At 43.2% G+C, this 24181-nt stretch overlaps 1 protein-coding gene across 1 annotated transcript in view; it reads left to right on the top strand.

Annotated features, from left to right (window-relative positions):
• The window catches only part of Ush2a (usherin), a 732353-nt gene that overhangs the window by 378783 nt on the left and 329389 nt on the right, over positions 1-24181 (top strand). The window contains exon 33 of the mRNA XM_004626936.2: positions 23450-23609. Within this exon, the coding sequence (XP_004626993.1) occupies positions 23450-23609 (160 nt within the window). The remainder of the gene's footprint in view (positions 1-23449; positions 23610-24181) is intronic.

The following is a 24181-nucleotide window of genomic DNA, read 5'->3' as shown; positions in this document are numbered from 1 at the left end:
CTTTCATGTTAGGATCTAGGACCTAAGACCTGTCATCTGTAAAGGTCCCATATCCACATACTCCATAGCTAAAATGTTCTGTACCTAAAAATGTTCAGTTCAAATACTCATTACCTACCAACAATCACCCAAGGGTGGCGCTGTTCCACCCATCACTTGTGTTCAAAGATTTGTGTTTCTCTTTGAAACACTCCGTCTTTACCCCTCTATGTCTCCCCATCTATTAGGTCTTCTCTTTCCTTTCCTTAAGCTAGCTCTGTGGTACAGTAAAACACTTGAAGTGTTTTACTTTCATTGTCTCAACTCCCTTGCTTTATGGATGTTACCATACATTCAAATGAAAACCTATCAGATGTACACCAGTCTGTGTGTGTTTCTCTTTCCTAAATCTGCAGTCCTAAGATCTGCTGAAGTACATGTGATAGGCCTGTAGCGTTCTGATGCCTCATGTCCCGTGTCCTCTAGTTCCCGTAGGCAACAGATGCTGGCTCTTAGTGTTCCTGCAATCTGCCTCCCACTCCCCACAGTCGTATCTGCAGTTACTATGCACAGTTCTTTATACTGACTTTGTAAATCTCAGCAGATGGTTGTGCTGAGCGCTTCAACTGCAGCACATGGGTGACATCCCTCGGCTTCCTCTCACGGACACTGTGAGCTTCACCACCCAGATCAGGGCCTCTGTCTTTCTCTTAGAAAACAGCAGGGTCCATTTCTTTTCAAGGCCAAGCCCCTGGGTCTCCCCTTCCTCTACCTGCTGAGAATGTCTGTCTGGGGCAGCCTTGTCTCTCTTCCTTGCTCCCTCCTCCAGCACCTGGAAAGGCTGCAGTCTCCTCCATGAGGTCGGCGTATGAAGACAAGCAGAACACTGTGTCTTTTCCAAATCTACCTCCCCCTGAGCATCCCAGCCTGGCTTTCCTGCCTTCCCAATCACATTTCTCACCTATAGAGGCTCACCTTCCCTCTACCTTGAAGGGCTCCTTAGTTGTCTAGTGTTGCTATAATGGAATATCTACAACTTGAGTCTAAGGTGCTTTCCTTGTTGCCGAGACAAGATATCTGACATCCACGGTTAAGGGAAGAAAGGCTGCTTTCAGCTCATGGTTTCTAGAAGTTTCAGTTCATAGTTGGCTGGCTCCAAGGTAGGGTGGCACTGCAGCAAGTAAGTTATGAGAGATAAGAAGAGACCCTCTTCCTGTCCCTTATATCTTAACCAGATTACCAGCCCTTATGGAGGGTACCACTCATATCTTTAATCCCGGTATCACCATGGGGCAAGCTCAGCATCACTCTCTTGATCCCAGAAGAACTATGCCAACCAATCTGTGGACTAAAAGTAATCACATACTCTAGCTCCAGCCACTTCTGAGAAAGCCCCACCTATGGGTGCCTGAGACTTTGAGGAGGACATCTAGACACAAGTACTTTAATACAGCAGAAATATGTGCTTCCAAAATTCTGGGGTCTAGAAGCTGAAGTCAAAGTCTTGATGGAGCCATCCTCTCTCCACACTGTAGGGGAGAATCCTTCCTGGCTTCCTCCAGGTTCTGGTCATTACTGGCAGCGCTCAGTGGCCCCTGGCTTGCCTTGGTCTTGTGCTGATCCCTGCGTGAGTCATGATGTGTTGTTCTCCTGGCACTCAAAGTTCTCTCTCCTTGTAAGGAGAGCAGACATCTTGGATTTTGGGTCTGCCTTAATCTAATCTGACCTCAACTGAGCCTGATTACATCTTCAAAGATGCTCTTTCTGAAGAAGGTCAGCCTCACCTGTTCAAGGCCTTAGGACTTCAATATGTCCGTGAGCAACAAACTTCAACTGAGGCACCTCCACTGACTCAACACCTATTCCACCACTCAATTGCAACTATTCTAATCCAGATTGTGAAACTGCTCTCAGCTTTTTCCTGTTCCCAATTCAAAGAGAACATGGAAGCCATAATGATCCCTCCTTGGGTTCTGGAACATTCTTCCCATGGCATCTGAGATGCCCAGGTCCTCCCAGGTTGTCTGGTATTTCTCAGGCTCTGATGTGCTCTCTTTACGCTTTTTCTTCACTCCACAGATATTGGTTTGCACCACAGTTCTTGGACCACCCCCCACAATATCTCTATCATGACTTGCTAATTCTTTTTTCAAAATCGTTTATGTACTTATTTATTCATGTGGTACAGGGTCTTTACACAGCTTGGAATCCTAGTGATCCTTCTGTCTTAGCCTCCCTGGCACTGGGATTACAGGCATGTGCCACCACGCCCAGTTTCAATGGGTGGCACATGCACCCAGGGTTCTGGAGCCCACATGTAATGCAGCATCAGGGATCAAATTCAGGTCCTTGTGCTTGCCAGGCAGATGCTGAGACTGCCGAGCTACTGCTCCAGCCCGTGACTTGCTAATTCTTTACTTCAGCCCCCACATCATTTTAAGCCATGAACGCTTTTTCGGTGCATATTGGACACTTCCATGACAGGCATTTTACTTCAACTCCCTAAAACTGAATTTATTTTATATACCACCCCACCAGTTTATTCTTTTCTGAGTCACTCATCCTAGGAAATGCTAACATTATTCATTCTTTTGCCTGAAACAGAAACCTGTGTTTCATCTTGGATCATCCTTCCTTTACCCCTTACATCTAATAGTAAACAAAAATCCAAGCTTTTTGTGTTAGTCTCAAACACTTACTTTATCTGGCTCTTACCTACAGTCCTAGCCCTAAATCGTCCTGCCCATTCCCACTTATTTCCACAATGCTGGACTGGTTTTCCTTTTGTCTCTGATTATTTTTGAGATGGCACATGACCTTTCACATCTCTGGGCTTTTGGCCTTTTTATGACCTCTGACTGAAATCACGTTCCCTGGTTCTTTACTTGGCCAGGTCATCATCTTCCTTAAGTCCTCAGATCTCAAAACCTTCTGTGTGTTATTCTATGCAAACATGTACACACTTGCCTGGTACACACACACACACACACACACACACACACACACACACACACACACTAGCTGCTAAGTGCAGAAACACAATAAAAATTTCCTCTTGTCCTCATGCAGCACTGACAACAGAAAAACCCTTGATTGGTAGAGTTCCCTTTTCCACAAGGTCATTCAGGGACTCAGGCAGGAGCAGCTTCAGTAACACTCTACATATGCCTGCAGCGCTCCCTGGAGTTCCCCCTCTGCCAGCAGAAATGGAAAGAAGATGAAGGAGCAGGGTTGGAACAAGCCTGAGAGGGGAGACATCATTCCTGCCCACATCTCCGTGGGCAAAGCTAAGTAGACTGAATGGTCAGCTGAAGCCACCCCTATGTGACAGCTCACTGTCCTGTAACTCAGAAGTCTGGAAGGATTTAGCTGGGCTCCTGCTCTGGGTCCTGAAAAGCCACAGTGAAGGTGTGGGAGGGTTTGGACTCTCACCTGGAGGCTATGGGAAAAACTCATGTCTACCCATGTGAATGACTTGTAGTCCCAGGTCCAAGGACCCTGCGTCCTTCTCACTCACAGGCCCAAGGCCCCCGTGTCCTGCTCACTCACAGGCCCAAGGTCCCCATGTCCTGCTCACTCACAGGCCCAAGGTCCCCATGTCCTGCTCACTCACAGGCCCAAGGTCCCCGTGTCCTGCTCACTCACAGGCCCAAGGTCCCCGTGTCCTGCTCACTCACAGGCCCAAGGCCCCTGTCTCCTGCTCACTCACAGGCCTAAGGCCCCCATGTCCCTCCCTGCTTGCTGTCACTCAGGCACTGAGCTCCGCTTCTAGAAGCTATTCCTGGGCTGTCACAGGGTTCCCTGTATCTCAGCAATGGAGAACCTCTCTTTTATTAAATCTTCCTCCCTGTGCTCCAAATCTCCCTGACTTACACCTTCGGCTGGAACGGGCTGTATGTGTGCCCTTTATCCAGCACCCTGTCCTGCCTAGTCTATTGCAGAATGAAAATATTAAGTGCAAAGTTCCATCAATAAAATTCAGAAGTTTTGAGTGATTTCTATTCCATGTTGTAACAATTGTTCTATTTTGTTGCCATTGTTTATCTCTTGCTGTGTCTAACTTTTAAATTAAACTTTGCCATAGATATGCATAGGTATGACAAGAAACATAGTTGTTTGTTGGGTTTTTGTTTGTTTGTTTGCTTGTTTGTTTTTAAACTCAGGACTCTGTGCTTGTCAGAGAAGTGCTACTTCTACTGAGCTATCTCCCGGCCCTAAGAAACATAATTTACATAGGACTTGGTGCTGTCCAGGGTTCCTGAGGTCCACAAGTGTCCTAGAGTTTGCTCCCTGTGCACGACCCGACCCCCGTATTGGATAATTATGTGTAGGAATCCCATCCAGTTCACCAGTTGCAGTCTCCTCCCAAGGGAGATTCAGTCTTGGGCAGGGTTCCACAGAGCATCACTCTAGCATGGCTCTTACTATCTGTGACATTGCTAAACCCTGGTTTCCTGGCAGAGAGTAGAGACGGCAACTACTTCAGGGCTTTAGGGTGAGCATTTAATGCGATAACAGATAGAAAAATGACCAGCCTAGTGTAACTACTTTTATATAGTAAGTGACAAACAACTACACATTGGTAGTTGTACAAATAATAAAATTACTGTTATATCATAATATCCCTAAAGCAATAAGCTTTTCAGAAATAATAAAACTATTGCTCTATTTATCTAAGATTTTTAATGTGAAAGTCCTCTTTAGGCATATATGGAAACTGCACATTCCAGTTAGTGCAAGAAGGATTTGATGAGCGTCCCCAGACCCTGGGGGTTAGAAGTTCCGTGTGTGACTAAGTGTCATTCCCCCTCAAATTGCTTCCAGTTCAATTGCTTAGACGCAAGTACCTAAAACCAAACACAGTGCTCTCCAGCCTGAGCTAAGTTTTGTAACAGAAATGTTGACAAAAAAGAAATGTGTAAATCAAGCAGACAGAGAGGCACGGCAGGTGTGAATCCTTGCAGGATTGAGAGCTTCTGGATTGAAGAGTGGGCCCACCTAACGACAGGGCAGAAAAGTTGCAGGCAGAGTGCTGAGCACTTCATGAGGAGGAAGAGAGGAGAAATTCAAGGCGGCTGAGCATCCGGGGAACTGGACCATGGTGGGTAATCAAAGGTGCCAGGATCTGTTGTCAAGACGCCTGGATATTACTCTGAGACTGTGGAAAACCACTAAAGGGGTTTTGACAATTGAATAGCAGAAGCTATGCAAGGTTTCAGGAGGAAGTAGTTGAACCCTAAAATTATGCCCAAATAGTAGTTCTCAGTCCACTGGATAAGCAGAGGGACAAGTGGGTTAAAACTTTAAATGCAGCACACTAATTGGATTTAACAATACAGATGGCAGGGGGATGAGGAGAAGAGAGAAAGGCATTATGTTTATTTGTTAACAGCTCTATTGTATTATATTTCTGTGCATTAGTCAGTGTAAAATAAAATCTGCTTATTTTAAATCCTTTTAAATAGTGTTTAAATATTTCCTGATAACACAATCTGCTAAAGTATTTACCCTTGGTGCAGATTTCCATTAACCTTGTTGCAGATTCTAAGCTAAAACTGTATTTTTTTAGGGGCCTCAATTACAGAGAAAAGCCTAGTGACATCATTGCAAAGCCACATCTGGATAAGCTTAGAGCCTTTGTCTTTCTATCCGATTTGGGGAATTCAGCAAACTATAGAACACCACTATTAAAAGAGCCTGCCTTTCGGATTATTAGGGTACCCTTTCTCTGACAATCCTAGCAGAGACAGATTAAAACCAGGAAGGCTGTAAGTGATATAGAAAAATATGCAGGGCGCACACACCAGCGATCTCAGCAGGGAATCCAGCCCTCCTGGGTGTACTGAACAAAGAGCAGAGATTAAATCGAAACTATTCTTTCCTCATGTCTGTTGTCAATAGTTTTCTTTTTTTATGTGTTTAGTACAGCGTCTACAGGGTCTTACTACATAGATTGGACTTGTAGTGATCCACCTGTGTTCATCCTCCCAAGAGATGGGATTACAGGCATGTGCCACCAACCCAATCTCAATTGACATCTCAGTGCACCTGGGGGTGGGGCCAGCACAGCAGGCCTGGGGATCCAACCTCCAGCCCCTGTGTCTGCTTACACAGGTTCTTCAATCCACTGAGCTATTTGGCCAGAGAGATTCTATATGAATTCTTTGGTTCTCTACAAGATGAAATGCTCAAATTTCATACATTTTCATGAAGATAATATTTCTCTGCTATAGATTGAAAAAATTAATGCCCAGGAAAACTCAGGTTACTTCTTTTGGTCAACTTAAAGATGAAACAGATTAGAAAACATTATTTTAACTCAGCACTACTTCATTATTATCTTAAATTGGAGCTGTCTTTTAAAGTATATTTGACTTCGTTCATGGCAAAGTTTGAAAGCTCCAAAGGCAATGACTGTTCTTCCATGTTACTGCTACAAAGTACATGTATTTACTTCTTTCATAGTCCCAGGCTTTGCCCTCCCAGTTGTGAGGGGTAGGATCCGCCTGCTTCGTGTGTTCCTCCCTCGGCAGTAGGGCCTGTTCTGCATGGCAGCACGCTGGCCCTGGGCCCTGAGGAACATAGCCATCAGCAGCACTAAAGTCATGCCCCGATGATGGAGAATGCCTAGTGGTACCCTTACGTAGTGCGGAAATGTTTTGATTGGTCTATCTTGGATCAAATGCACGGCGTGAGCATCAAAGCGGCACAATCTGGTACTAAAAGAAGAAAGAAATTCCACTGAGAGGGGTAGGCGAGATAGCTCAGCAGGCTGAAGTGCCTGCTTAGGCACCTTCAGGGACTGCGGCTTGATCCTGGACCCCACATGCGGTGCCAGCCCCGCCTGCAGGGTGGGCTGAGCTGGCCTGAGTCTGGGCACAGTGGTGCATGCTTGTAATCTCAGTGCTGAGGAGGCTGAAAGAAGAAGAATCGCCATGAGTCTGAGCTGCGTACTGAGACCCGGTAACTATGTATATAAAGAAAGACATCTCGTGGAGAAAACTACCCCAACATTGCCCTTCAGTCCGGGCATTGACGCTTAACACCTAAAGCTGGACTTCTTTGTTAAGTGTGCAGTATGAAAATCCTGCCGCCAGTAACTGCAGCTTATTACCTATCTATATATTTGCTGAGGATCTGTGTGGCTGAGGAACATGTCTTCTTTGATAGCATCCAACTGTGTGTTCATCTTTTGAGAATTTCTCTTTTATTTTTGTCACCTTTGAAATTTTCAAATCTGTTGGTGTGTGGTTTCTTTCTGTAAGCAATAAATCAATTTTTAGATTCTCCTTCAAGTCTCTGGCCCGCGGGAGGCCTCCCTTGTGGCTCTTTGTATCTCTAGCACCAACACATCACCACAAAGCCCTGCTCACACCATCAGCACCGCGCCAAGCCCTGCCGTCTGCGCTGTCCCTGCAGTCTAAGGAGGGTAAGGGCTCCACTGCTTTATTTGTGCATATTCAACATACACATTTAAAACTATCGCCTACTATTTTCCTAGCACTGAGAAAACTGTCCAAGATACAGGGTTAAACTACTAGCCTGACTGAGCTGTAAACTGTTCACCTTGCATTTTGGCTAGCAAATTTAAATCTTTCCGCTAACACTAATAAAAAGAAATAAAAGTAGCAGTAAGTAGCATTCTGAACGCGAGCTTTGCACTCTGTGACTTTTTCGTTTCCGAGTGTTGGGGACGCCTCCAACGCTGTTTATTTTTCTACCATAGACACAGATATAACGTAATGAATAGTGTAAGGACACATCGGAATGTAAGAGACTAGGGAACATTAGTAGGCTATTCAGATAGCATTAGCTAATAATTGCGATGAACGCTGGAATATTATATTGGTATTAATAGAATGAGCAGATCTTCGCCCATAGAGGTTCTTTTAATTATATTGTAAAGCCTTCCTGCCTGGAAGTACATTTGATGACCTGCTGATATTTCCATATTTAGTTGTGTATCTGTATAATACTCTGGAGGCATACACAAGACTTTAATAATTGATATCCTGCTGGAAGAGAACTGGGTACTTCAGAAAAGGGTAGAGAGAAGTTTCGTTGTTGTTGTTTTTGTTTTTGTTTTTTGTATTTTAGGGAAGGGTCTGCAGGGTATTCAGGGTCTCACTACTAGATCAGACTCGTAGTGATCTGACTGCTTATAGCCTCCCAAGTGCTGGGATTACAGGTGCGCGCCACCACGCCCAGTCTCAATTGCCATCTCAGCGTGCCCCGGAGGCAGGGTCAGCATGGCAGGCCTGCTTGCAGGTACTTTAATCGTCTGAGCTATTTGGCCAGCCCAAGAAGTTTAATTTTCGTGTAAGTTCTTTTGTATCTTTTAGATCCTGCCCCATGCTACCATGGTTTGTGTCTAGCTGCCCCCGCCCCAGCCCATGAAATCCAAGGTGAGGGGTTTTTAGAGGTGGCTGCCTTGGATCCAGCCAAGTATGCACTGAAGCCTCTACAAACTGTAAGCTAAATAAATATCTCTTCCTTTAACTTGAGGGTGTTGAACATTTTGTTTCAGCAATAAGAAAGTAGCTAAGACACACACACACACACACACACACACACACACACATTCCACTTAAACTTAAGGGTAATTTAGAAACACGGCAGTTTGTAGGTTGTGTGTTGTAAGATCACTCCTGTGTCTGTGCAACCACGAGTACACAACCCCTATGTAGTTACAGAAAAGAGACCGAACACAGAAAGCAATGGCGCGGAGCCTTCTCCATTTATTTACCCTGGTGGGCATGACAGGGATCACTTCCAAAGACTCTCAGCTCCACTGGGGAGTGTTGGGGAACCTTTAGGGGAGGGCAAGTGGGGAGGCACAAGGCAGATTTGGCACACTGTAACTGGAGGGGAGGGTGATGTCGCGGCTTGCTAAGAGAGCTTAAGCAACTCGTGTTACACTTCAAGGCGAACAGTTAAAGGAGCACAGGTTATACGAAGAAGGAGAGGGCCTGTTAGATTTGAGGTGACATTGCCAGGTCTTCAGGTAAGCAAGTGTGGCTTACACCTAGGAAGACCTGTCTCGCTGTCAAGCTTCCAGACATGTCCATCTGCATTTGGCAGGCATTCTGGCATGTTTGATTTAAAACTTTAAGTTTCCTTTCAGTAATACACTGTTTTCTTCCTACGCATGTATATCTACGACAGAGTTCAGCTTATGACTTAGGCACAGGAAGACATAAGTGACGTAATAATGCACCAGAATAACTAGGACACCACGAAAGCCATTTAAAACTTCTTATTTCAGAAATTTTCCACTTAATGGTTTTGGATTATGGCTGACTATAACTGAGAGTCTAGAAGGTGAAGCGATGGATGGGCAGCACTGCTGTGTTATGAAGAGATGAATTAAAAGCATTAAAGAAATTTGGAAGAATAAAAAGAAAGAAGAAAATATGCCCATAATTCAGCCTACTCTGGCAATTGCTGTTTCTATTTTGGCTTACATGTTTGAAATCTTTCATGGTTCTTGGTAAGGCATGGTGGTGATGTGTACATAATTGGCATAAGACAGTTTCAAATTTTACCACTATATAGTAAAACGAGCATGTTATCACATCATGGAATTATTTGCTAAATTATCATTTGCATAGCTGTATTGCAGCACAAAAAATATTTCTTCATACATTTAATCAAATTATTAAATTATTTCTAATACTTCTATCTTATAAATATTGCAATTACAATGTTCTTTTATATAAATTTGTATGTACAGATTTGAATTTCTTAAAATTAATACCCTGGATTTTTTTTGGAATTGATTTATTTATTTATATTTAATTTTTTATTTTAATGAGAAAAAAATAAAACAGCAATGAAATAGTTTCAAAAACAGGTTACTAAGACAATTACAATAATTAATACATTGCATATGGTTGTCTTTGTAGTAGTTATTAGGAGGACAAGATGTAAACACAGCTTCTCTAACAATGATACACCCATCTCTGACAAAGCAAAACAAAAAAGGGGGAATGTACATAAAGGACTTTTGTAGTAAAAAAAAAAAATACACACACACACACACACACACAAGTTTGTTAGGATAGACATTCAGCTACTTTCTCTTAGTTCAATGAGAAGAAAAGGTTGTACTAACAGTGTTTAGACAAGATTTCATGCCTGGATTTTTTTGTTATGGTTGTATTCATCTATCTTTGAAATATTCTTAGTGTACTATGATGATAACTTCTTGCAGAAACCTGTGCTACATTTTTTTCTTTTTCTGTTATTTATATCAGGCTTTATTTTTGCTGGTTTCTAAATAAAGACATTTTTGCTTAAATTTGTAGTACATCCTAGAAATTGTTTCCATCATAATGTCTTCCTTAGAAAAACTTAGATAGTTTTCTTAACCCCAAGAATAAATATTTCATTATGTTTTCTTTCATAACTGATACTTTTAAAGTATTTTTAACACATTCCAGTTCTCTTCATCTTTAAGTTACCCAATGATAGATAAAATCTTATAAAGTATTCCCATTTTGTTGATGAAGAATCAAAATCAAAAGATTTCATTGACTTGCCTGAAATCCTAAAACTAGTTAATAGCATAGCTGGTACGAGAATAGCAGAACTCTGATAAGATTCTGACTCTCAAATCTCAATCAGACACTTAAAGTAAAAGCATGACAGAAAGTTCCATTAAATTATTAGAAATTTTAGTAGTGTCAAAATATTAATTCAACACTGATGATGTCTTCACATTATTAATGCATGCTTAAAGAAAACATGTCAAGTAAAATGCCTCTTTTTCAAATGTTAGCATCCATTTCTTAGCATTTACAGCAAGCCTACTGACTTCCAACTTGAACTGTCTGAGAACACAAGCTTGGAAATTGGAAAGGTAAGTGTAGGAAATGTAGGAGTGCAGAGGGGGACAGTGGCAGGAAGGGACTGGGTTTTCAGGACACTGATGTAGCCTAACTCGCAGTTTTTATGACTGTCACTGCCTGATGTCACCTCATCTCTGTTGCAGTTAACTATTAACTGACACACAGAAAGGGTAGGTACTACTTACCTAGTGCTGCTGTGACAAAACACCACAGGCTGGGGGCTTCAATGACAGGGGTTTATCTCACAGTGATGCACAGCGGAAGCCCAGGACCTCAGTGACTACAAGTTTGGGTTTTTTGGAGTTGCTTTTGTTTTGTTTTTGAGTCCCTGTCCTTGATTTGTAGGTGACTGCCTTCTCTGAGTTCTTTCATGGTCTTCCTTCTGAACCTGGGCACATCTACCTTTTCTCTTCTTGTATGAACACCAACAGAACAGGATTAAGACTCATCTTATTGCCTTCATGTTTAGGTAATTCACGCTAAATTTCTAGTCCCTCAATACCATTATATTCCGAAATACTAGAAACTAGGGTTTCTACCCATAAATTTTGGAAGCACAAAATGCAACCCATAATTGTAGGGATACTCTGGGATGATTGGGCACAAGTGCTCCCTCAATAGTAAAAACTAAACAAATTTGAGCCTTCCAGGAAATAAAAGCTAAAATAATTCTAAGACAATACTTTTGAGGAATATTGATTTGCGCTTCTCTCACATGCATACACCCATCTTTACTAAGTGTTACAATGCGGTGGAACAATACAATAGTGCTTGCCTCAGGATTGGTCCAGTGCAGACAGGCAAGTGTGCTTGCCATTTCTCTCCCTGAGTGACTTTTCCTGTGTCACTTACTGTGCTCTGCTAGAACTGTGGATTGACTGACGTAGTAGTTGTCTTCCTCCTCACTCAACCCTGATATATGGAGGACAAGAACAGCATGTTGCACATTCCATCCTGAACAAGGATATAGTAATGAGCTAGTCAGCTTTGCAGTCCTGCAACAAAGACCCAAGAGAATCAAGCCACAGAGTTAAAAGGTTTATTTGGCTCGCAGTTTTGGTGTTTTCAGGTCATGGTTGTTATACCCATTGCTTTGGGTCCTGTAAGGCAGCGAGTACTGGCAGGGACAACATGGTGAAGGACAGCCATGGAGTTCATGGCTGGAAGGCAAAAGAGAGAGGTAGGAAGAGACTGGGGCACTTGGACTCTGTCCAGGACACACCTCCAGTGACCCGAGATGCCCTGTGACCTAATGTCTTCAGATTTTACTGCCTCCAAAAGCCAAGCCTTTACACACGGCCTTATGAGATCAGTTGTCCATAGCACAGGACAGTAAAAATTATTTCCAGAATCAAAGAATCATTTTTTAAAAGAAATTCATGTGAAAAATGCCTGTTGTGCATAGAAAAAGTGCTGGGATGCCAGTCTGACAGAGATCTTGGGAAGTGGAGTGTCCATGGGTGGCTGCCTTCAGTTGGCTGGCATCAGAGAACTGGCATCATTACCAGAGGACGGGCCCAGGGGAATGCTTTCCAGGCTCTTGGGGTCCCGAACAAACAATCAGATGAGGAACACTCAGAAGGCAGAGGGGAGGTACACTTAGTGAAGGTGAGCAAGAACCCCCTGCAGAGTGGGAGAGCCGGGGATGGATGCGCAGCAGCTAGGAGGGTAAGGGAAGGGATCTTTCTTATCTGGCATTCCAGGATTAACTTCTCCGTCATGTGAGCAAGGGACTGGGACAGTGTACCTATCAGAAACTCCTATGATCTGTTGTGGGATTTTAGCTGTTCTATGGAAGACTCACTGGGCTTTCAGCAAATGTAAATGAATCATTGAAACTAGCACTCTTCTGATAGGTAATAGGTACAGTGCTCAGGAGCCAGACAGTCATCCTGGATCTTGTGTTGTGTGTGCGCCTCCTGTGTCTCTGGGACTTTGACAGTTTTTGTCCCCACTCTGATTTACTCCATGTGTCCTCATCGTTGATGTATCCCTGGGCTGTAAGGCAAAGTGGTTTACTGCAAAGCTCACAGGAACACAATCTGCAAAAGCCAACAAGAGCCGTCTTCTCCCAGCTAACAATGACACCTTCAACTATAATCAGTACAAACTTGATCAGGTGTTTGAAGTCTCAAAGAAATTATGTGCATAAATTTGATGTAACGCAACAAAATCCAGGACTTTGGAAACATCTCTATGTATATTTTACTTATTTTTTTTGAGACCGGATTTCACTACATTGCCAAGGCTTTCCTAGATGCCTGGACTGGAGTAATTGTTATGCTTGGACCTCCTATGGGGCTGTAACTGCATATGTGGGCCAGACCTGGGGCCAAATTGGTGCATATTTCACAATCAAAATGCTTGTTCTGTTCTGGATGGGAAACTTAGTGTGCCGGAGCATGACTCGGGGTGTACAGCAAGACTTCTTGCCTTTTGTTTTAAAATACCACCAGTGTTGTGACTGTGCCGCCCATTCACATTCCTCCTTAGAATGCAGGGAGAAGAGTTTGAGTAAGAAAAATATTGCATTAGAATTTTAAGAAGTTTATTCCATACCCCCCACCTTTTAGAAGTTCTTCTGCAGCGATGGTATTGTTATATTGTTTTGTCTATAATTTTCTTTCCTATTGTGGAATTATGTATAAGCCCACAGCTCCTCAGAATATGTTACCAAATATGCAAATATCAGCTATTGATTTCATGTGGGAAGATTGGAAAGTCTCCTTCTACTACTTGTGTAGCTTATTATGTAAAAATATCAAGAGAATGCCAGCCATACATTCTGTTGAGTTGGAACTCTGGGTGTCAAAAAGACAACAGATAATTTTAAGAGATTTCCCATCTGCTGAATAGCTATAAAGTTAATCTTCATTTTAAATACATAAATCAAATAAGTAGTTTGCAACATACCTATAATATAAACTGAACTCCAACTTTTGAATAGGCATTTCTCCAATATAGCGTTCATGCAAATTTTGCTTTCTTGAAGAAAAGTTATCAAAATTGAAGTTGAGGTTCCATGTCTTATATTTTTTAACAACAGCCACAATTGTATCACTGTAAATACAATATCTTAAAAGATGTGCTGTACATAAAATTATATGCATTGTGTATAAAATTAGCTTATAGGTATTAAAATTAACCAACTACTAATTACAGCATTAAAGAGCATTATCAGTGTCTAATTCAGGGGGAAAGCCTTATACAATTATGCCATGAAAGACCTAAAAAAATCATCATAATGTTGTTGTTGGTGAAACTATGCAACAAATATAACTGAGAGGAAGATGTTTGCACTGGAACGAAACAAATGGGTATGAATTAATTTATTTTCTTTCTTTGCCTGATGAACACAGTAGCGCAGGGAAACAGCAGTGAGATAACATTAATGCTCTCATGATTTATTTTTACACTTACTTTGCTGTGTTACATGATTTCAAAAGATTCTGAAAAATTAGGATCTTGGGGTAGTAATAAGATATTCTAGCTTTATCTTGAATTTTGTTTCTGTGTTTCTACACTAACAGCCTCATTTTAATTTCTTATTAATCAGTGAACTTTAGATTTTCTTTAAGTTAGTTCTTTTTTAAGTAGCTTAATCCTTTAATGGGAGATACATAGTAATTTGTAATCCTACACAGATATTCTTTTCAAAACATTTGGCACTTTATCTTATTTACTGAAGCAATGTAAAATAATTTAAAAGTGCTGGTGTGTGTGTGTGTGTGAGAGAGAGAGAGAGAGAGAGAGAGAGAGAGAGAGAGATTTCTTAAGTGGACTGTTATTTTTCTCTTTTCAAGGTCAATGACTATACATATCCTACTCTATTTTTTCTTACTTGTTTTGGTTAATCTCAGTTTTTGTTTGTTTTGAACAGTCTCTGAGGGAAAATGTGAAAAGTTTGTGTTCTGAGCACATAAAAGGGAACAGTGACAGTGATAGTGTTCTGTCTTTCTACCACTTACAAACTACCACTTCCTTCCTGAAACACACATTTTTAAAGGCAGCATCCATCCAGGAAACCTACAGAAACCCTATGCATACGATCTGAGAAGCCTTGGAGTAGACAGAGGTAGATGAACCAACAGATTTATCTCAACATTTCCCCAATCCCAGTCATCTGATTGTATAAGAGCATAATTATTTCTTTTAAAAATATTTCTTGGGCCTGCTAGATAGCTCACTGGATCAAAGCACCTGCTTAGGCAGATGCAGGGGCTGGGGGTTCAATATCTGGCCTGCTGTGTCGGCCTCACCCCCAGGGTGCGCTGAGAAGGCGATTGAGACCAGGTATGGTGGTGCACGCTGTGATCCCAGTGCTTGGGAGGCTGAAAAACAGGAAGGATCACTACAAGTCTGATCTTTGTAGTGAGACCCTGTGGACCCTGTACTAAATTATAATTATACATATCTTCTTAGTACATGATCGCGGTGCATTCTGGTTACCACGGCAGGCTACTCACCCTGACTCTTCGTGCGTGTCTGTGGGCTTGGCTCCTGCTCCTCCTGGCCATCTCCAACCCCGCTTTCCTTTCCCATTTGCAAAGCCTTTATTTCCATTTTTTTCTTCAATTCTCTTTTTAAAAACAAGTCCCTTTTCTTTCCTTCCTTCTCCTCCTCCACCATCTGTTGTTCCTCTTCCAATTTGAAAAAGATCTCTCTACTTTCTATTTACTTGTCTTTTATTGTTCTCTTTATACTGTGAGTTTCTCCTGTAAAACAGCCCATGTGATATTTGAGTTTGTATATGTAGTCTATTTCCCTTCACATTGTGTTTGCAAGATGCACACACTCACCTACATCGCAAGATGATCCTTCTTTAGGACAGCATAGTATTTCACTGGTCCATTGCCCTCAGTCTCCAGGTGAGCTACCTATGAGTGCTGTGAGCCAAGGAGAAAAGTAGGACGTGAGAATGTGTCAGCCTTCCTCGTCACTCTGCCATGAGTAGTTGTTTTCGTTGCCCAAACTTCTGGTCAGCATCCCCGAGTAGGCAGGGTGCGCAGTGTGTGTCTCCTGCTGCAATCTCTATGAACAGGCAGGCCCTTCCTTCTCTCTAGCTTTTTTGCTGCATCAAACAAAGGCTCTAATGCTATTCAACCACCGCACATGGCGGAAGTACTTGGAGTCATAGGCGATGTCTACGAAAAAATGGATCTTCGTCCTCAAGGAGTTTATCATACCAGGAGCTGATGGGACTGGTGTAGGGGAGCTCACAAGGGAGACTTACTAAAAGGGCAAATTCTGTGGAGGAGAAGCAGGAGATGCTCCATGGGTGAAATAAATGGTGAACAGGAACTGGACAAAAGGGAGAGATGCAGATGAGGTGGAAGACATCATGAGTAGAAGAATGTGTTGGGATTTGTAATGTAATTTCTGTAGGCTTTGGATACGGTCCTTACTGAGCCGTAGTCATTCCAGCATGGACTGAGCCCAGGAGGACCAGGTGCTCACCCGCCAGAAGCAAAGCACACTACAAGTTAAGGCTTATACAGAGCAGAAGAGCAAGGGGGTCGGGCTAGGGAAAGTATGTTTTTAGTAGTCATACGATTAGAATCAGAATTCTCTGGGACCCAGAGGCTGAGCCGGCAGCTGTGGAGCAAGGGCTGGCTACGCACGGCACAGCAGCCCAACACGGTGTCACTCTCTGGCGTAGTTCCCTGTGGCCAGCAACCCCGGAGCATGCACAAGCTCTTCCATTCGCAGCCTAGAGTGAGTTTCCACTCAACCGGCACCTGCCGGGGGTTCTCATGGTGAAATATCAAATGACAAAATGTGTGGGCAGGAAGAGCCTGGAGTGTTCCCTAAGTTGTAAATACCCAAGCGATTATTTGTGGGAAATGGGCAAAGAAAAGAGAGAGGAACATCGCGGGGGGAAAGCCGTGCTTTTCATTTCTGAAACATTAGGAATTTATCAGAACCAGAACCAGCTCACAGGGGTTACATCATAAGGAAGCAAGAACAGCTGAGGGTTTTTTTTGTTGTTGTTGTTGTTTGTTTTTTGTTTTTGTTTTTTTAAACAGGAGAAACAGACAAGAAGATATAAATTCCTCAGTTTACACCACGAGTTCAAAAAAAATCATTGCGTACTTACTGGTTCATTTTGTAGATTCAGATCAATGGAATTCTCTGAACAATAGCATGAAATCAATCGTAAAATAGCATCTAATTCATGGCCAGTATTGTAAATTATAGTTTGCTTGACAGTAATCAGCGAGGTTTCCATGCACGGGGATGCGTTTCCTTGTCACGTCCGAGGATAACGCCTGTGGATCCATCGCTAATGCATGTGAGAGCGATCTGTTTTTCCCTGTCCACAGCTCCCTGGGTTTGGTCTTATGCAAATAGTGCAATCAAGCAAATGGAAAACACGATCTTGTTGCTAAGGGGCTCTGACAAACAGTGGCCTTATGTTTCCGGGCTCCCCACCCTCTGTTGGCTGGACTCCGATTTGTGTACATACCTGCAGCCGCGTGAAGCCATTGATCCATCCATCGTGTTGCCCTTGGAGAGCCTGGTCGCATCTGAAGAGCCGTGTTACACCAGGAGGAGAGGGCTGCAATGAGATTGCCTCTTTGCTTTATTTCTTTATTTATTGTATTTTAAGGAAGAGTCTACAGGGTGTTCAGGACCTCACTACTAGATCGGACTCATAGTGATCCTACTGTTTTCAACCTCCCCAGTGCTGGGATTACGGGTGGACTCGGTGGCCGGCTCAGTGTGCCCTGGGGGGCAGGGCTAGCATGGCAAGTGGTGCTAGGGATGGAGGGCCAGTCCCTGCGTTTGCCTAAGCAGGCACTTAGTCCACTGAGCTATCTCACTGGCCCTTGTGGTTCATGATTTAAAGAACACTAATAATGCTTCATCTTATGGAAGACACTGGGAAGAATCTACTTCAAGACGGAGCATACAAGCAAAAAGTGATTGGAAATTTTTTAAAAAAATCTAATCAGACAGGCTCTTTTTGGTACTATGGAACTGATACTTTTCAAAATCAAAGAAAGTCCCCAATTTCTCCCTACAGTGACATCACAGCAGTCACATTTCCCAAACCAGAGATGTGGCCTACCGGCTTACTTTCCTTTGTGAGGTAACTGAAAAGCAGAGTTTGGGTGAACTCTAATTCTGCCCAGGTCGCGAATGTCTTGGTACTCACTGTACGGCCATCCTAACCAGGGAGGCTGGAGCACTGTCTCCGCCTGCAGCGCTCCTGGGTGGCTGTCTTCAGCACACTCCTGTCTTTATCTCATGCATTTACGCCTCTGGTCCTGTACCACAACTTGGCATCTGATGCCACTCCCACAAATCTCGGCCTCCAGTGCATCAACAACTCAGGGGTTGTTATGATTTGTGTATGTTTGTCCCCCCAGAGCCTCATGCAATCATGAGGCAGGCTTCTAGAGTTTGTGATTAACTCCTGGTCCATTGGGATTATGGGTGTGAGTGCTGCTGGGATTATGGGTGTGAGTGCTTCTGGGATTATGGGTGTGAGTACTACTCCCAGCCTGGGGCGGATTAGCCTGAATGCCACATAAGAAAGCCACAGCCTTCCTCTCTGTTGCTATTGTTGCTGCTAGTCCTCCCTTTGCCCTCTGATCTTTGCCACCACAATGAATGTTTGCTGTCTGCCATGTGCCTTGCAGCCAGCTGAGTATGGACTAAAACATTCAGCAACTATGAGCTAAATAAACCTTTCCTTCCTCCATCTTGGGTGTCTTGTATTTGTCCCAGCAATGAGAGAAGAGAAACTGAGACAGGGGTCCAGTCTCCTCTCCTCCAGGTGTGAAAGCACTCAGTTCTACTGTTCCTCAGCACCTGGAGCTTAGCCATCCCTGGCGTTGCCCCTTCTCTGCAAAGGGTCGGATGTAAAATCAGACCTGTGAATCCATCAGACATGCTCAGCATGCGTGGCAACCGTGCCAAGCCTTCGTGGCCCTCTCTCCCTACAAACACCAAGCCTTGCCCTGTGGATCTCATCTGGAAGTCCTTGTTGGAAACAGTTCAGGACCTCTCCTGACAGCCTGCACATTTCTCTTTCTTTATTGCTATCTACAGGGAAACCTGTAGTGGGAAAAGAGAGTTACACCCAAACCTTATATCCAAACCTTGAGTCCTCTCTCTGGTCCCTTGCTCTCCTGGCTTCCTGACCAATCACATGCTGTTTTGTAGACAGTGTCTACTTATAGCTAAATTCTGAATTTATAATTTAGCTGAGGGAAATGATGATCAGAATTACATGCAGAGAAAGATGGGGTGTGATATAGGGAATGCAAAAGAAAAAGCAATAGTTGAATCTGGTCACTATATTGATCTCAGTCACTGTAGCACAGATGGCAAGCGTTAGAGGAGTTCAGAGAAGGGATCTGCACCTCCAGTGTCAGCCACATTAGGATCCGTAAGATAACATAAGTTCCTCCAGTCACAACAGTGTGGGGGGAAATACCAATAAAATAATGATATAAAACAGGGAACAAGATAGTTCTTGCTGCGAAGTCCTCTGGGCCCTGTTCAAGTTGCAAAACCTCCTATTATAGTAGCCTGTCCAGTATGCCCGGCAGTGTCTCTCAGACTCATCCCGGCACTGGGAGAAGTATTACTTACACACAGACGATGGGGAGAATTATCCAGAGCTATGAATGAGAACAGCTCACCGAGGAGAGGGCCGAGGGGAAGGAGGATGGGAAGCCTAAGGAGCTGCAGAGTATGGGCGGTCACCAGCCAGAGGATGAGAAAGTAGGCCCTAGATTTAGTTTTGGAAACAGTTCCAAAGATGACGCAGTAGTGGTGGCAACTACGGTGAATTTTGCAATCATGGAGTTGAGGTGAAGGGCATCGCCTTTGAGGGAGTCGCAGTGACGCCAGCCTCGGAGATGAGTCATTGCAGAGGATGCGGATCGCCAAAATTGGATTGTGAGTGAAAAGAAAGCATAGCCAAGACTGAGGCTGCTGAGGAAAGGATGAGCAAGGCCGTAGAGGTGCAGGAGGACGTGCCTGCACCAGGCCTGGGACGTGTGCTCTTCGAAGTTCTGAGTGGGAATTGCGAAATTGTTTTTTCCAGCTATGCTGTATGTGCGTAGCACAGGCTACTTGAAAAATTGACATAACTTGTAAAAACCTAAATCATCTCTATACCCTAATGGTCAGACAACGGCACTGTTTCAGTCTGTCTTCTGTGCTTCTATGAAATATTAGTGCTTGACAGTCCTTTCTTGGTGTCCAGATAGGTACAACTTTGCCTTAGTTTTTCATGGTGAATCTTCTTTTTCCGTTGGCCTGACAATTGTGTTCATTAGAGTATTGGAGTTTTGCAGGCATTGTAAGACATTATTGTGTTTCTGAGAAAAACAGGGCAGTTGAGTAAGGGCCACTGAGAGCGGCCTCTGGTCTTGCCCATTCATCATCTTAGTGAATAAAATTGTTCTAACTGTCATCTCCTGGGGCCTTTTAGGTAGTGCAGTGAAGATGATAGAAAATATCTCTTTGCACTCAAAAAGTTGTCATTCTTTTGAGAGGTATATAAAGACAGAAATAAATGACAAAGCATTTTCAGGTGGGTTTGGTAGTGGCAGTAGGGAACTAAACAAGACGCATGGGACAGAGTCCTAGTGCCTGGCTCAATGGTGGCAAGCTTGTTCAGCCATCAAGGAAGACTGAAAATGAGAAAGCGTCAGCCAAGTGTGAGGGGGGAAGTGGATTTTAGTGAGAAGGAATAGAGCATCAAGGGCCTGAATGTGGGCCCTTGGAGTGCGAGTGGACAAAATGTGTCCAGGGTGCCAAGGGAGCGAGAAGCGGGCACTAACACAGATAGCACAGCATGGCCCAGCGAGGGCCCGCGGCACAGTGTTGCCCCTGAGAATTAAAAGACCCTCCTAGGTGAAATCCTGCTTCTTCCCTGAGAACACAGGACTGGTCAGTGATGCTGTGGATTTCTGCCACCATCTCTCCACTTGCCAGCATCGGGGCCACACCTGTGTCCCCGCCTAGCAGCATAGACTGTCTACCTCTGCCCCTTCTGGGCCTAGCTCTTCCCTTTTGTAATAGACTCGGTTCTTCCATGTATTTAAGAACAAATCTGTAGCAGTCCTCTTTTTTCATTTATTACCAACTTTTTCTTCTTGGATAATTATTTTCTATCAGCACACAATGCACTTTTCTCCCATGTAAATTTTTTTTTCAAGCATCCTTGTCTAGCTCTTCTTAGGTTGTATCTATTAGTCCATTTCTCTGCTTTCCCATATAACAAGATTTCCAGAAGAAAATGTTCACCTTGACTCTCTTCCCTCCTTTCATCTACTGGTTGAAACCAGGCTGTAGGGCCCGTGGTATCCTGGACCCTCCACTGTACAGTTTCTACTCACTGCCGAACTACTAAACGCACTGCTCACTTGCTAGTCCCTGTCTTCTTTGACCCCAACACTTACAGAATCTGCTGTTCTTGACTTTTGGAGCCCTGCAGTCTCGTTTTCCTCACGCCTTACTAGATCAGTCTCGCTTCGCTGCCTCGGCTCATGCTTGCTGTTCACACTGGCGTCTTGGTGGTGGCATGGCAGCCTTCTGTTTCTCATGCGTCCCTCCGACTACACTCGCTCACTTGTATTCTCTTCTGCCTTGAGCACTACCTTTAGGAGGGCACCTTGCCAAAATATTCCTCAAATCATAGCTCTTCCTGTGTCCTACACCGGCATTCCAATTGCCTGCTTGACAGTTTCTCCAAAGCTAACAAACTTCTCAACCTCACCATGACAAAAATATGAACTCTGTTTCCTTTTCCATGCCCTTCTTCAGCCAAGCAGTGGGATATTTCATCCTTCCTTTACTCACGCCAAAGCCTCAGGTCAGCTCTGACTTCTCCCTCCTGCTTTTCCACAGTGTACTGTAGTATCCGGCCGAGCTTCACCCTGTGAGATTCCCTGCTCAGTGAATCTGAGTTTACCGTTTTGTTTCATCTAAGTCCACTGCTCATGATTTTCTTCCTGAGTTTCATGAAATACTGGTCCGAATTCAGGCAGCCTGAGCAGGGCTTCCTGAGGTAGACAAGGTACAGGTGCTCCTGTCATCTCTCTGTAGTCACTGGCCATGCCACAGAGCCTGGCTACCTACTTCAAATTGTCCTTACAGGGGCCCTTCTTGCCATAGTGACTGGGGGGCTCCCGATTCTATCTCCACATGTGGGAATCTACAAGGTTGATATAACATGATTTAATGGATAGGAACTCAAGTTTCATCTGTGGCTACTTTCTGTCCTATAGTAACCCTATTTACTGTAAACTTACCCTTTTTCTTTCCTCTGATGACCTACATGTTTGGCCAGTTGATTGTACTTTGCATGAAAATCAAAGCATTCTTTTCCTAGTTTACTTCTGCTATCAGTGCAGTGCAAAATCTATTTGACTGAATTAGGTTGCATTTCATTAATCTTTTAAACATGAAAATGTAATGGTTCAAGGTTAATGAGATTTAAGAATATATTTTACTTAAATTGTGACTAACATAGTTCAAAAAAACCCAGAAAATACTGATTATTTTTAGTAGCAGAAAAAGTATGAATGATATTTAAACCTTGAAAAATTTGATGGAACTTTGGTTACATTACTTAACACCTTTATAAGTGAAGGATTTAGAGTATTTCAGAAAACAATTAGGAAATTACGACTAATTTATTCTAATGCAAGAGATATGGTATCAATTGCACAGGTTGACAAGTATAATGTACTGGAAATGTTTGGGGAAAGAAGAGGGTATTTCAGGTCAGGGTGCTATTCCACTTTTAGTGGACGTTTTTCATGCTTAGCTCAACTATATCTAGAGCATTTCATTCATAAATTTTTCATTCATTCATCGAAATGTGTTTTTGGAACGTACAATGTGCAAGGCATTGTCTCAAACACCGAAGTTGCCAAAGGACTTTGGCATCATTCTTTCTCTTAAGGTGTTCATTCCACTGGATCAGACAGTCATGTTAATAAATAATGATGACACCATGTTGTGAATGCCGTGCTAAGGTCATGTGCAACGTGCTGCGGGACTCAGAGCACAGCCTACTAGCTCCACCTTGCACCAGAGTGTAAGCCAGGAGTGTGAAAAACAGCTTAGAAAGTGAAAGGTATTTGCACAGAACCTGGATCATGTGAAGGTCAAATAATAGTGGGTCAGGTAGAGAGAAGAAGAAAGGAATCTGGCAAACAGAATTATGAACACAAAGTCCTTGTTACAGGCTATGTATTTGCATTTCAAAAGCGACTCCTGTTATCTTCAAATATGCTTTAAAATAATTTAAATATCTCATTTATGTTTAACAGAGGCATTGAACTAAGATATGACTCAGAAAATGATTTACCTGGTCATAGATATTCAAGAAAAGAGTCAATTTGAAAAAGTCAAACAAGAGTTTGATTGACACTTGTCTATTTGGATATGACCATAGCATGTTTAAGGGATGAAACATCCCTAAACATACTTTGTTCTAGTTCATTTTATTGCTATTAATTTTTATGGCTACTGATTCTTATTGGAAGCCTCATTTTCACGGTGTGCAGAGGTAGGAGCATAGAGGAAGAGTGAGAGCTTGTGAACAAAAGGCCTGAAACTGACACATTCCCCTTTCTCCTCTTGCCTAGGCTTAGGAGTCTTTACTTCCCACCGCTTCCGTCTCAGTGCCTGCACCCTTGTGGGGTGCACAAACAGCTCCTGGGTCACACTGCACACGGCACAGCTGCCCCCTGAACATGTGGAGCCCCCCACTGTGACAGTCCTGGATTCTAGAACTGCATACGTACAGTGAGTAGAAACGTGGGCTCTGCCGCACACAGCTTCATGCACGAATTCCAGTGAGTTCAATCAGGAGAAGGGCTGGTGACATAAAATTAATTTTATTGTGATTAAATGCATAGACATGATTAGATCAGTGGTTCTGGGAACCTTTGATTACCTCTTGCCAACTTAATTTCCATCTTGTCCTTACACAATCAAGCTGAGCCCTGTATGAGCACAGATTTTGTGCAAACTTCCATAAAGGAAAAACTGACCACTTACGTGTGCATCTAACTTCATGTGTGTATGTGCACATATGCATATTGTGCTCTATGTTTTAGCATGAACAAGAATGTTCTTACATTCTTATTCCCTTGAAATTAAGATCACAAAGGAGCTTTGGTATATAAGCATATTGAGATCACATTTGACATTTGGAGCTCTTGTCCATCTCCTAATAAATGAGATAGAAGATAGATTGTAGTCCTGCACTACAATTTAATAGACCATTCTACTAAGCACTAATGTGATGCTCGTGCACATTTATCTCTCTTGATCTCAGTTTTCTCATCTGTCAAAGTTTAGAGTGACTGAACTAT

This window comes from Octodon degus, unplaced genomic scaffold (genome assembly GCF_000260255.1).
Source record: "Octodon degus isolate 3935 unplaced genomic scaffold, OctDeg1.0 scaffold00017, whole genome shotgun sequence".
NCBI classification, from domain to species: domain Eukaryota; kingdom Metazoa; phylum Chordata; class Mammalia; order Rodentia; family Octodontidae; genus Octodon; species Octodon degus.
The sequence above is the reverse complement of the archived record's forward strand: the minus strand, read 5'-3'. Positions and strand labels throughout refer to the sequence as shown.